The 14,966-nt window shown below is 36.6% G+C and overlaps 1 protein-coding gene and 1 long non-coding RNA gene across 3 annotated transcripts in view; one reads left to right on the forward strand and one right to left on the reverse strand.

Moving 5' to 3' along the window:
• Positions 1-8,425, reverse strand: part of BAZ1A (bromodomain adjacent to zinc finger domain 1A) — a 51,531-nt gene extending 43,106 nt beyond the window's left edge. The window contains exons 1-2 of one of the 2 annotated variants that reach the window (XM_087921896.1): positions 8,103-8,425; positions 1,716-1,994 (exon numbers count right to left, since the gene is read on the reverse strand). In XM_087921896.1, coding sequence (XP_087778022.1) covers positions 1,716-1,994; positions 8,103-8,215 — 392 coding nt within the window. In that variant the 5' untranslated portion in view covers positions 8,216-8,425. The remainder of the gene's footprint in view (positions 1-1,715; positions 1,995-8,102) is intronic. The other variant, XM_026711036.2, reaches the window with a different exon arrangement.
• On the forward strand, positions 8,116-12,268 carry LOC148128234 (uncharacterized). The gene is made up of 3 exons (XR_015741077.1): positions 8,116-8,255; positions 10,730-10,788; positions 12,142-12,268. It is a non-coding gene; the product is annotated as an uncharacterized LOC148128234 (long non-coding RNA).
• The last annotated feature ends 2,698 nt before the right edge of the window (positions 12,269-14,966 follow it).

Consider the following 14,966-nt stretch of genomic DNA (forward strand, 5'->3'; position numbering starts at 1 on the left):
TTTCAATAAAGATGGTGACAGAGAACATTCACAGGAAGGAAAAGAGGAAGGAAGGAAAAGGGAGGGAGGGAGGGAAGGAAAGAGAAAGGAGGGTGGGGGAAAGAATAGAGGAAGGAAGGCAGAGAAGGAGGCATGAAGGAAGCAAAAAGGGAGGCAGGGAAGGAAGCAAGAGAGGAAAGGACGGAGAAAGGGAGGAACAAAGAGTTCCAATGCTCATTGTCAGGTTTCTGACATGAAATTGGAATTTGCTCCTGCTGAATATTTTGCCCAGCCATGGTAATTCTTTTACTCTGTTTAGTAAGGATTTTTGAAACAGTGACCCAACAAGTCATGGCTAATGTCTAGTGAATTTCTAAATGGCTTCTGTATCAATAGTACATAATCTATTATAATCTGATTATGGAAGATCCGTTATGAATCATAGAAAACCCTTGTGGTTTATTAGAGTTTGAATGATAAATTTTGATTTGATCAGTAGGTTATTATATTGTGTTTATTTCTAATTGTTGAAATGTAGGCCTTAAGTTCCTGATATAAACCATGGGGTAGCATAACTGCATTTCCAAATTCTGGTACAGGAATAATTTGATTAGCATGATGAGAGATAGCATTAACATAGACAATATCCCATTAAGAAAAAGAGGGATAAATTAGTCCACAGAGCGAACAAGAGAGTTAAAGCATTCTTTAAATTTCCTAATTGTAATAAGGAGAGTGAAGATAGAAAGGCAACAGCCTCCATACAGTTGGGAACAGAAAACAAAAACATAAAGAACATATTCAAGAGAGTGCTGCACTCGTCTTTTGATGTATAAGAATGCTGAATAACAGTAAATAAACTGGTAGATCCAAGATAATTACCAAATTTATATTTAAATTAATTAAACAGAATTGGTATTATTATTTGTAATATATTATTTTAAATTAAATAATTCCAACTAACAACTACTAGACAGTCTATAGAAACTACAACCAAGAGTCACATTTTGGTAGTTCTCACTTACTGACAGTAGTTGGGACTGGGAACTCTGTCTCTGAGCAATGCAGTTGTAAGACACAATCTCATGTGATCCCACCAACATACAATGGCAGTTATGGCAGTCTCAATTGCCATCATTAGGGAACTCCTGCACTGTTACAGTATCTTAAAGTCACATGATCACCATTTGTGACTTCGGTCCAATTCTCCATTGACTTTGCTTGTCAGAAGCAGGCAGTGAAGGTCGCAAATGGTGACTGGGTGACCAGAGGATGCTACAATGTAACTGAGGAGCGGACTCCCAAGTGCGCAAACTATAATCATATGATCATGGGGCATTGCAACAGTCACAATTACAAGAACCCATTATAAATTCCCCTTATTAAGCATTGCTATAACATCAAATAGTTGCTGAATGAGTGGATATTCTGCAAGGACTACCTATATAGCCCTACAACTGCAGATAGTGTAACCTGATTTAGATATATAATTTATTATAAACAAACAGAATGTTTGTATAACTGGAACATAAAAAACTTTTCCCAATGAAAGAACCACCCAAAATAGTCAAAATATTTGGTGTTTAAACTCACTTTCTAGCAATTTAAGTAATGAAAAATTCTTAAATCAACAGTTGGCCTCAGCCTATATACATATACATATACATTTACATATACATATACGTATACATATACATACATACATATTCAAAGTAGCACAAATAAAATATGCTTACCTTTCACCATTATTCCTAAGTACTTCAACAAGTTCACCAACAAAATAACGGTTTTTGATATAAGCAAAGATATCATCACAAACTTCATGAAGTCGTGAACGCTGAGTGAGGGTAACTAAGTATAAGACTGGAACAATGAGAGGTTCTGGAAAGTTTTGGATATTTTGTCTGGCTTTCCTTTCCGATTCTAATGCTTCTTGATAGGTAAGTCCAGATTTGCCTGTGATAGCACAACTCCAGACAAGACTATTGCAAAGAATTGTTCTTTCAAAAAATTCACTGCAAAAACAAAACCAGCAAAAATTAAAGATAAAATATAAGTTACTCTTCACCAAGATATAATTAAAACTGAGTATTTTAAAGTTCTGCTAATCTACCATCCGAAGTAACATTGCTAAATAGCATGTAACCCCAAACTATTGATACACAAAGCCATAACTATAAAAGGCTATGCATGCAATTTCGCTGTAAAATGTTGCACAACTCATCCAAGATAACCTGCCTAATGCTGAATCACTGAAACTCTCCAGAACCAACCACTATTTCCCCAAGACTCCGCCCAAAAAAGAAAAAAAAATCAATATTGGTTAACAGTTATAAAGTTCTCAGACAGGAAGAGAAAAATTCAAGGCAGTGGGAATAGTTGTCTCTTGTAATTTAAGCATTATTTTCTAAATTCATTTGATCAATTAATTTTAGAGAGCTAACGGCCTATGATGAACAAAGATCAAGTAAGCTAGTAGTTAACTTTGTTTCTCCAGACACTCCTATAATCTCCCTATCAACTGCAACTGATTCTACACAATCAGATTAGAACATCATAGTTTTGAAGTAGGTGCCTTTGTCTTCAAAGTGCATGACAAACTTCTCACAGCAGGTCTCTGAAAGCTTCACAATACCTCAATTAGGATCTGATTGCAACTGTACATTTACTATCTAAGTAGGTGTATTTTTGGATTGTCGCCCTCAGAATCCTCAAAAAACAGAAGCTGTCTGCCCCATCTTAAAGAGCATTGTCCAATAAATCTATAACAACTCCACGACAGATATTAATTCTAAGCTAGCTGCATCTCAGCCTAAATTCTTAAATCCCCCAAACAATTGTTTTTCAGTACCATGAAGCTATATCAGTGATAGTGAACCTATGACATGCATGTCAAAGGTGGCATGCCATAAGATTTTGGGTGACATGTCAGTGTACACCAATTCCTGACAACAACTACAGGTAGTCCTTGACTTACAACAGTTCATTGAGTGACCATTCAAAGTTACATCATCATCACTGAAAAAAGACAGACAACTTTTTAAGCTTATGATCATTACAGCATCCCCATGGTCACGTGATCAAAATTCAGATGCTCGGAAGCTGACTCATATTTATGACGGTTGCAGTGTCCTGGGGTCATGTGATCACCTTTTGTGACCTTCTGACAAGCGAAGCTAATGAAGAAACCAGTTTCACTTAACAACCGTGTTACTAATTTACCAACTGTAGTGATTCACTTAACAGCTATGGCAAGAACAGTTGTAAAATGGGGCAAAATTCACTTAACAAATGATTCACTTAGCAACAAAAATTTTGAGCTCAATTGTAGTCATAATTGAGGACTACCTGTATTCTCAAAAGCACTCCTGTTCTTGTATGGTTTTCAGAGATTGCAGAGGCCATATGAGAATGGGGGTATGCTCTCTCATGGCCTCCAGAGTCTCAGAAAATCACACCAGAATAGGGAGTTCATTTGCACATTTTGGAGGCTGCAGAGGCTGGGGAAGAGCATTCTCCAAAGCCACTTCAACCCAGAGCAATATTATATAGGCCGCAGAGCCTGCCAATGGGAAGGAAACACCGGCTGAAGGTAAGTGGTTTGCACCCGATCCTGGAGAGTGTTGGGCTGCAGGGGGGCAATTGCTCCATTCTCCAAAGACTTCTACACCTTGGGGAATGGCGCAAAATATCCATCTTCAAAATTTTTTATCATGACTATGTTATTTACCAATTTGGACATTCTTTTTTTTTATTATTAAGCCTATGCGTTGTTCAAGTGGCAACAACTATGGGCAACTCACAACAATCAAAAAAAGAAATCAGAATAAAACAATTCAACAAATTTTGTTCTAATACTTCTTCTCCCTCCCCTAAAACATTTTTCTTGCTGGCTTGTTCCTTTTATATCTTTACTCTTAAAGCTAAGAGGACACTTCATCTTCCTGTTTTCTTCCTTGAAAACAAATGAGCAAATGAGAATATTTCACATGGGGTTGGGAGAGGGCAGGTGCAGAAAGGACTGTTATTAAAACTTCTAACATTTTTAAAAATGAGATATTGAAATGTTTTCATTTCCCTGATTGCCATAATAGCCCTTATCAATTTTTCAAAAATATTATTTGATTAGATATTGATGGCTAAATATGGAAATTTCAGTGATTCAGTAATAACAGAAAACTAAAAGATGGAGACCAAATAATACCATGGAATAGCTGGACAGAAAATGAGCTTATTTTCCCTATAAACACACACACAATCTAAAAACAATTCTCGACAAATATTTGCATTCAATTGAACAGTCAGTGTTTGCCTGATTTTAAAAATACACTGTTTTAGAATCACTGTAGTTTATTGATATGTGATTGAAATACTTCAGCTTGAACCTTCAACTTCAAAAGAATGTTATGTAATATACAGTAAATAAATTGAAGCCAATATATTAATCAAAAATTTAACTGTCTGAACTTCAACTTTGCCTGGGCATGAAATTAGATTATCACATTGTGCTTCCTTATTCAACAATTATCTTGATTTAATGAATAATCATATGACATGTCGCCCACAAATAGTTTTGTATATTTAGTTTTATTTTTATTTATTAAATTGTTTATGCTGCCCAGCATTTTCCTAAGGTTATTAATTTTATTGTACTTTTCCCACATATATTTCCATTCACATATTTCCATTCCCATATCTGTAACCTTTTTAAAAATAAAAATAGAAATCACCAATAAGCAATACAGAAAATATGAGCAAAATTATATTCAGAAAGAAATAAACCAGGAGAATTAAAGCAAAAACTCCCAGGAGTGAAACGTTTTCACCTAACATTGGAAAGTTGTTAGTTTCGGGGGTGGGTGGGAAGAAGCCTTCTTAGATTTCCCCTCTAAAGTCTGGCTGTTATAATTATGAAAACCTTCTTCCAAATAAAACTCATAGTCAAATTATGATTTGATTTATACAGTATAGGGAATCATCCTTTCTTATTAAAAGTAAACATGATTGATTCAATGGAGAGTAGAAATTTAGCATGGTGAAGTAATGCAGATTAGGGACCAATTTTCTCAAAGGGGAAAAAACTGCTAGGATGAGACACATTCAGGAATAACGAAGATCATATTCCTATTAAGTGGCAAATCAAGAGTTATTAAGGAACAATCTGGATTTATTAATTTCTTGGAACAGATTACTCTGACAAAATTCTGCTGCTTAAATCCTAACGGTATCTTTCTTCCCATTAACTGACCTAGTATGTATCGACAAAAATTACCTATCCAACAGCTTTCATTAAAATTCAGTTATAATTTTAATCCTTAAGGATATCTGTTCATCCAACCACAGCTGATGGGTGGGCATGCTCCAGATTCTTATCCTTCAATATTGCTATCTTTGGGGGTTGTGAAGTGTGTTTTCTCCACTGCAACTCCTGCCCTATAGAACACTCTCCTCCATGAGATCCAACAGACTGCCAATTCTTTTAACTTTCAGGAGACCACTTAAGACTTGAGGTTCTTCCCTCAAGTATTTGGATAGGATGAGATAAGAAAATAGTGAGTGACATCAAGAAAATGTGGTTTTAGTGCCAGGTTTGTCTGTTTGCTTTTACAGGTTCTTGTGTGCTTATTGTTCTATACATTATCTTTTAATTGTAAGCAGCATAGACTTAGGTTTAAGATAGGCAGCTATACAAATGTTTTATACACATGCACGCTCATGCACACATACACAAACATATAGAGCAAGAGAGAGACAGAAAAAAACTTGATTTTTTTCTATGTACGAAGTCTTATACTTTCCTACTATTCAGAGCACCCCAGATAATGCTAGGGCTCAAAGAAGTATCAATGCATCATATGATTTGAGATGGTCATATGTTCTCCTTATCCCTTTTTTTCAGTTACTGTGATAAGTCAGCAGCAGTTCTCTGGACTCCCTATTCAGGAACAGACTTAGTTGGCAGAAGACTCAGACATGACTTAGCTATGTTAAACCCTTTAATACAGACATGAATGAAGCATACACACGCATATGATTTGTACTCAGTGGTTTAAAGAAGACCAAATTTTGACAAAGGTCCATGCTCCAAGAGTTTCAGCTCTAGTTTTCCTCCCACAACTTTCAGAATTAAGGGATACTTATTTTGTGGCCTTCAGCAGCGTAAACATGGCTCCATAACAGTATTCTCTAGCATAGAAACCACTAGTTACAATCATGGAAGATTCAGCCCTTGGATCAAACATGCAAAAATAGTCTGATTCAACCAACAAGGTCATTACAGATGCTATCCAGAAGTTGAAAACCTTTTTATAAATAAGAAAAACGAAGCCTTATCTTATGCAGCTACTTCAGCCAAGCTTCATTTCTAATAAAGTTCATCCTTCATAATGTATCATATATGTCTTTTAATATATATTTATCTGGTTGCTAACAGATTCATCTGAATCCTACAGAAATTTTCTTGGTAGCATATCTAAATAGATAAACAATTACATACTCTGCTGCTAAAGTCCTATGGCAAATCTGTAGAAAAAAAATCTACGGATACTTTCCTAATGTTGAAGAAAAAGCCCTCTAAACATTACATGCATATTTTCCTCAAAAAACCATTTGCTAATATAAATGGATGAATTAAGTGGTTAGATTATTTCACATGCCTTACATGGAAAAAATGCTTTTAAAAAACAAAAATATTTTATCATTCAGAATAGTTTTTTAAATTCTGTCCATCCAATAATTTTAGATATTTGTTGTTTTATGGCAATGCTAACCTAGTTGTCTTGAGCTGCTACATGATGGTTATCAATGAAAACTGTGGGTTCTTTTGTTACCATTTACATTATTCTTAATAAAAGACATAAAATAATAGCATCTCCCAATTCAAGGGACATGCTCAGTATTTTTCATATTTGTATAGCTTAAAATTAACTTTTTATTCTCAAAATGACATCTCAATATATTTTAAATACTGAAATACTAATCTAACAAGTTTGATTTTTAGAAAATGAGAGGCAATAACATTATGCATTAGCCCCGTGAGGTCAATAGGATGAAAATCATTTTTGAATAAACATTTACAATACTATCATTATTACAAATTATACATGCTTTTAACATCTACAACTGAAAAACAGAATTAAGCTATTTAGATTTTTCTAAAGTAAGTTCACTGAAGTGTGTCAAATATTGCAAATTCTTAAGGGAGAAAAATGGCTTATCACAATACTATCTTGTCAAAACAGGTACTGACTCCACTTCCAAGGATGAAATAGTCATGGGAACCTGGCAAAAATTTCTAATGCAACAAAGGGGTGTGTGTGTGATCATTCTTTAAAGATGGGTATTTGGCATATGAATTGGGGAGTGAGTCTTTCGGGGTTTTCAGTATTTTGATTTTTCTTCAGGGGATAAAAAACGAGGTCACTAAGATATGCCATTAAAGACCACTCGAGCAGGGAAAGTACTTGTAAACGGGGTTTGGAACTCAAACCTCAAAGAGATTCGTTTAGGGACGGAGACAGCGGCACGTTTGTTTTTCGGAAGCCCAGCTGTTGAGAAAACAATACTCAATGAGGCGATTACGAGCAGCCGTCCAGCAGCCCCTGACGACCCAAATCCGGCTTTATATCGCCGGCTGCTGGCCGTTGCTTCTCTCGCTCTCTCTCTCCCCCCGCCCAAGTTCAGTCAAGTTTCCCGTGTTACTTCCACAAACAGAAGCAAAAGCATAAATACGCGCGCGCGCCCGCCCGCCCGCCCGCCAACCCGCCCAGAGGTACTCCAAGGCCTAGTGCAAGTCGCGCCTACACGCAACGAGGGTTCGGGATACCCACAAAAGCCAGGGTCGGACCGGTAGACCAACAAAACTTTCCGTAGCCCCGGTCGTCCTGAGGAGGAAGGGTCCCCGGGGGGAGCTTAAGGATGGGTCAGTTAGAGGCCGGAGGTCATCCAGCCCAAAGAGCCCTCCCCTCTCGCCCGGAGAAGACAGGAGCTCAAGGGGTTTCCCCGCTTCTTCACAGGGGGATTCCCTTCTCCGGCCGGGTGTCAGCCATTTGCAGCCGCGCTTCCCTTTCAAACCAGCCCGCCAGAGCCCACGGGGAGGGGAAGGGAGGGGAGCTGTTTCTTACTCGTAGTCCCTGAAGATCTCGTTGGTGACCCTGCAGTGGAAGACGTGTTCGTCGGGCCGGAGGTCAGCCGGAGGTTTCTCCCTCACGAAGGGCTTTCTGTGTAGAAGCGGCATCCCCCGGCTCCCGTTTCTAAAAGGAGGCGAGAGGCAGGCGGTAAAGAAAGGCGAGGAGCCCCGAGGGGCGGTGAGGTTGGGGTCGTCGCGGCGGCCGCAGGCGGGCTCTTTTGTGAGCGTTTGACACGCCGCTTTCTGGCCGGGTCCTGAGCGAGTTCTGTTGTGCGTGCGCGCGTGTGGGAGAGCGAGAGCGGATCCTTCCTTTCCTCCCCCGCTTCCCCTCCCCTGCGCCGCCTCACAATGGGGCCATGACGCCGAACAGGCGGCGGCGGCGGCTCCCTCCCCCTCCTCCTCCTCCTCGCTCTCCATAACGTGCTCTCTTGACCCGGGAATTCCCTCCACCCCAAAGCAACGCCGGCGGTCTTGGGAGAGGGGGGTCCCCGCCCTGACCCAGGCAGGCTTGGGCCAAATTCCCCTTTCCCTCCCCACCCCCCGCGAAGCCGACCGGGAAGAGATCTTTGGTCGTTTATCGCCTTTCCAGCCCGTCTCATTTGGGAACTCGCCCCCTCCTCGTCCCCCACTTTGAATGTTGAATGAGGGATCCCCTCCAGGTGAGAGAGGTGGCTTGGCGAGCTTCCTCCTGTCAGGACGAGAGCCTTTGGCAGACTCCCCTGGTCGGTCTGTTTGAGCAGATTGACCCTCCGGGGACAGTTGTACCACCTTCTCCTACCTGATTTAGCAATACGATTGCCCCTCCGGCATGATTGATAATTAATTAGGCTCACCCCCTTTTTTTTTTCCTCCCTCTTTCTTGATCCTTTTTACTGTTTCTTTTCCGGCTCCGCGGAAGTTTTTGATCTACTTCAGCTCTCAACGAGGAAGAGCAGCAGGGAGGAGCTTTCGACTTCTTTCTCCTATATTATTATTGGCCGATCACCGCCTTTCCAGCCTGTGACACACAGGAAGACAGAGAGCTACATTATTAATTAATAGATGAAGTGCTCATCCTCCATTTTTAAATTAACAGCCCAAAAAAAGATCCGGACCATGCGCTGAGGCTTTTAGAGGCCTAATTTATGCCCAGTTCATTAACCTTAACACCCAAGAGTCAAGTTGGCTTGTTAGTTTCGTGGTAAATATATCTGGATGCTTAAAATGGTATATGTTATTATTTTTTAAAGTAACAATAGGACCAAGTCCTTAATCTGCTGAATCACAATCCAAATCGTGTAAGACTTTCTCCCCAATTTTATACTCGTTGGGTAACACATTGCACTAACCTTGATGTGGGTTGCTAGTCTTGGTTTAACATCTTATGTAAATACATCCAAGTGGTCTGGTCACTAAAACCTGTTAAGCAAACCAGTGCAAAGTTACATCAGGCTAATTATGACTACATTCACACTCATTATTTCATAGCAATATTTTAATAGGTCAATTAAAACACAGCCACAGTCTCCAAAGTCACTCTCCCCCGTTCCAGATTATCTTTTAAACTTTTTAATAGCTAGGTATTCTAAACTTTACATGGAAGGAGATAACAGTTGAAGAAATAGACACCTTTGATACGGCTAACTAAAGTTCTATCAAAAATTAAAATTGAGCAACTTCTAGTAATATTTATTATACAAAGGACAGCTATTTTAAAACTATATTTTCATAATTTTTCTGCACGATATGTGCTATAATTATATATAACCTGTATTTTAAACCCATATTCTAAATAATACTAACATAGGTACCTAAAACTATCATCCTATGTGATTATAACCTATGTCTCTTAATTTAAGACAGTTTAGCTACTATTCTAAGCATTTTAGTAGCTACTAAATCCTGTATTATTGTTGAATTTGAGATTAAGCCTCTAGATCTGATCCAATAAATCAGACAGTTTTTTAAAAATTGTTTCATGTTATTTAGCTTTTCCAGGTAGTAGAATTTTCTTGGGAAATTTGTTTCTTCATAAACTATTTAGAATTAAGTTTTTATTTACCATTAAAAATACATTTGAAAAATACGTAAATAGATTGTATTATAGTGTTACTGATAGGCATTATTATTCCCAAAGTAGCATTCATGTCCCAATCATTTGTTCACTATTTGCAAAAAATGATCCTTTACTGCTAGGTTCTAGAACTCAGAATTTTCATTGATGTCAAAAATTATGATAAATTCCACAATGAGTTTTATAAAAAGACTGGTTGTTAATCCATGAGAGAAACACTTGTAATAAAAACCTGTTTAACAACATAGGAAAAAATGAAAGCTATCTTTGCAACTTGGAATAATAGCGTGGTCCATTATAGAATGCTTCCTTTAGCAATTTAAAACTAAAAATTAATTAGTTAATTAGATAGCACTCTGCATCAGTATAAAAAGGCTGCCATTTCAGTGAGTTTTAAAGTAAATGAGCTGTTAGTCAAAAGTCACAATCACAGACTTTTGGGTCCTGGTTTATTATCTTGTTAAATGTATTAATCACTTGACTGCACCCAGTTTGATTAGATATTGTTTGAGATAGTAGTAATAATTCGTTGTTTAGCTTGATATTTACAAATATACTCCACTCCATAGGTATGAGGAAGATGGATTTCAGAATTGCACAATCTTCTTTGTTTTTCCACTGTGGCTCTGTAAGTAGTTCTATTGATAGATACTAGTCTGTCTTCCTAACTAATGCCTAAAAATGTTGTGAGATTAAAATGTACTCTCTCAGTTCCTTGGAAGGATGAAATATAAATAAGAAGGTAAAATAAGAAAACATAAAACAGTATATTTTTGTTATAAAACAGAATTTTATTTTTTCTGAAATAATCTACGTAGTTTCCTACCTCAGATAACAGTATGAGAAAATGTCTAAAAGTGCTTTATGGCATAGAGTTAGAGAGATGAGCAAAGAGATTTTTTTGAGAAAAGTAATTCAGGGTATAAATACAACAAGAAAAGTGGATTATAGTATGGAAACTACTTCCACCTGATAAGTAATGAATACTGTTGCATTTGATATCCATATTTTGACACCTTATACTTAACATTGGTTCAGTTTGGATCTGAATATTATGAGATTCTTCCATGGACATTTTTCATGTTTTTTCTTATCTGAGGAAATACTTTCTATGGTGGTTTCTACCAACATATTATTGAACAATTTATACATATTGTCTGTATATTTAAGGAGCATTTTAATACAGAGTTAAGTTGCACTTTTCATTTGTGGGACACCTTTTAATCTTCAGTTTTTAATGAATTAAAAATGTGATCTCTAATTTTCAAAATGTATTTATGCTTATGCATTGGAAAAGAGGACAGAGGCTTCTTTTAATTACTGTTCTTCTGTTTGAAAAACCTATTACTGTTTCACAAAATACCATCATTCTGAAGAATATAGCATGAAAGATTTTGTTTTCATACTAGATAGGACAGGAGTACATACATATTTTCAGCTGAGAGTTGCATTTGGCCTTAAAGGGAATATGGGAAAGCTACACTTCAAAAATAGGTGACAGTAGAGCAAAGTCTCAATTGTATGAGATCTTCATTGATAACTAAATTTTATCCAATAAATTGGATAGCCAATTCAGAGATGCTTCAATTTGATTTCTGCTGTTACCAGGAGGATGAGCCTGATGACTTCAATAGCTCTTCTGCCTTTTTTTGTTTCCTTTTGCTTGACAAAGGCAACCCCAGAAATTGGATACAAATGTAATAGCACTTTTGTGGTATCATTTCCCTGACATGTATATCTTACAAATCCATAATTGATTCTCTTGGTTTGGACTTATCTGTTGTTGGCCCCTGCCTTTAGGGTGGCAAACCATGAATTATGACAATTAGGTAAACCAGCCAGTTTAATTTATTCAATAAACAATGGTTAAATCAAAGTGTGAATGTGTATTTTGAATGTTTTATTCTCTGTGGATTTGTCACTATGAATTAATATGTATGTATTCTAGTTAAACTAAAGGACAATTGTCTTTCCACCACAGGTTTGCAATGAAGCACAATATTTATTGGTGGATACTCAACAAATGATTAGTACCTGCTTTAAGTGGGGCTTGGGTTTACCCAAACAAAAACTTAATTGAGACAAAAATTCAACAAAGGTTAGGGCTACCTTCATAAACTATCCTTAACCAAAGATACTGAATGCCATCTAGTGGTAACTTCTAAATAGCTCTTGAAGTACAGTAGACTTCACTACAATCTATTAAATAAAACTATACGGTATTTGAGATGTGTTTTGTTTTATATGATGGCTAATAAAAATATGGACTGGTTTCATTTATCAATATATTTGTCATTTCTTAAAGAATGTATATCTTTTGTGATTGTAACATGTATATTACAAAAGAGTAAAAAAACCCTAACCTGATGATACAATAGTCATTGATTTCATTCAAGACGGTGATGAGTTTACATGTAATCGGGAGGTTGCACAACTGGCCCTGTGGTGCAGCCGGAACAATCTGGAGCTGAACATGCTTATAGCTGTAGAAATGAGTGGATTTTAGGAGGAGCCCTCCTATTCTACCACATCTTACTATATTAGATAACAGTATCAACCTTAGGGACCTTCAAATTTCTGGATTCTATTGTCTCCCAGGATTTGAAATGGACACCTATCATTAAAACCATCATTAAAAAAGGCCCAACAAAGAATTCTCTTCCTGCATCAACTCAGAAAGTTCAAACTGTCGCAAGAGCTGCTGATACAGTTCTATAGAGCTCATTCAACTTTAGTCAAACCAAACTGGAGGGACAATTGTGGTGCTTTGGACTTGGAAGAATATCTATCTATCTATCTATCTATCTATCTATCTATCTATCTATCTATCTATCTATCTCAAGGAATGATTCTGGGCGACTTACAATTCAGCTATTGCTGGCAATGGACAACCAGTTTTGTCTAGTAGTTAGAGTTCAAGTCCTGCCTTAGTCATGAAAGTCATCTGGATGACTTCAGACTAATCACTGTCAACCCATAATATGACAAGTTGGTAAGTTAATTCCTGTCACAACTGATGGTTCATGTTTGGTTGATCCAAAATTAAGCAAGGTCTGAACATGGAGGAAAATGCAAAGAAGAAAATCTATTCTTGAAAATATATACCGTACTTGCATTTAAATTTCAATCTTTTATGACAAAGTCACCATGGAAACAATTTTCTATGTGATGATAGTGAAAATAGAAGCCCTGAAAGATTATAGATTGATGGCAGAAAGGCTGAAGAAAATTCTTAACGATAGGATTCACTCAGACCAAAATGGATTTCTCCCCGCGAGACAAATCAGATATAATACAAGAACCATAATTGATATATTAGAGTATTATGAATTCCATCCAGGAAGTCAACTTGCCATGATTTTCCTGGATGCGCAAAAGGCTTTTGATAACCTCAGTTGGGATTTTATGAAAAAGCATATTAACTTGATGGAATTTGGGGATAACTTTGTAAAAATACTAAATTCAATTTATTCCACACAAAAGGCTAAGGTTGAGATAAAGAAGGGTCAGGCAGGGATGCCTATTGTCACCTCTGCTTTTTATAACAGTACTAGAAACATTACTGGATAGAATTAGATTAAACAAAGAAATTAAAGGAACAAAGATTAAAAGGCAAGAATACAAATTACAGGCATTTGCAGATGACATGGTATTTATTATAGAAGACCCAATTGACTCAGGACCAATATTACTAAGGGAAATGGATAAATTTGGCAAATTAGCAGGGTTGAAAATTAACAAAGAAAAGACTAAAATGTTAGTTAAAAACCTAACAGAAAACAAACAAAAAGAATTAGAATAATAGGATTACAAATTATTAATAAGATCAAATATTTAGGCATTTGGTTAAGATCCAAAACTTCAACTCTGAAGGAAGGTAATTATACAAAATTGCTACAACAAATTAGTAGAGATCTGGAAAATTGGAATAAAATGCAAATTTCATTACTAGGCAGAATTGCCACTATCAAGATGAATGTCCTACTTAAATTATTATATTTATTTCAAACAAGCTCTATACAATTAGTTAAAAAAATCTTTAAAGATTTGGATAAGATTACTATGAAATTTATTTGGGCTGGTAAAAAAGCAAGAATTAAAAAGAGTTATTTACAAAATAATAAAACCAGAGGTGGCTTTGGACTTCTTGCCTGGGAGACCGATTATAGAGGGGCATCATTAGTTTGGATAAAAGACTGGATTAAATTGGAAAATAAAAGTGTTTTAATATTAGAAGGTCACGACCTACAAATAGGGTGGAATGCCTTTTTGTGGAATCCGAATTTTAAAAGCCACACATATTTCCAGAGGCATACCCTTCGAAAATCTCTGCTAAAAACTTGGTCAAGTATTAGGAATAACCACTATACTAAAATCCCAACATGGTTATCAACAATGGAGGCAATGTTCCATCCCAATACAATGGACATTAGTAAAAAACTTAAATACCATCAAATACTAAATAAGGAAAGGAAACATAAATTGATTTATGAATTAGAAGCCCAAGGACTATCTATTGGTCCGTGGTCTTATCTTCAAGTAGCTATGAGATATGACAGAGATGCAAAAGAATTTGGATTAAAAATAAAAAAATACACAATTGTATAACTTCCTCCTGGGCCAAGAAAAAAATATGATATCCAAACTATATAATTATTTAATAGAATTTGATCTAGCCGAGGAAATTGTGAAAGAACTGATGATAGTTTGGGGGGAAAATGGTTATAATATAAATTTAGATGATTGGGAGGAGATTATAAGAACTTTACATTAACAAAATCAGTACCCTATAAAGAAAATTTATAC

Source organism: Pseudonaja textilis, chromosome 1 (genome assembly GCF_049901715.1).
Source record: "Pseudonaja textilis isolate UNSWEBS1 chromosome 1, rPseTex1.2, whole genome shotgun sequence".
NCBI classification, from domain to species: Eukaryota; Metazoa; Chordata; class Lepidosauria; order Squamata; family Elapidae; genus Pseudonaja; species Pseudonaja textilis.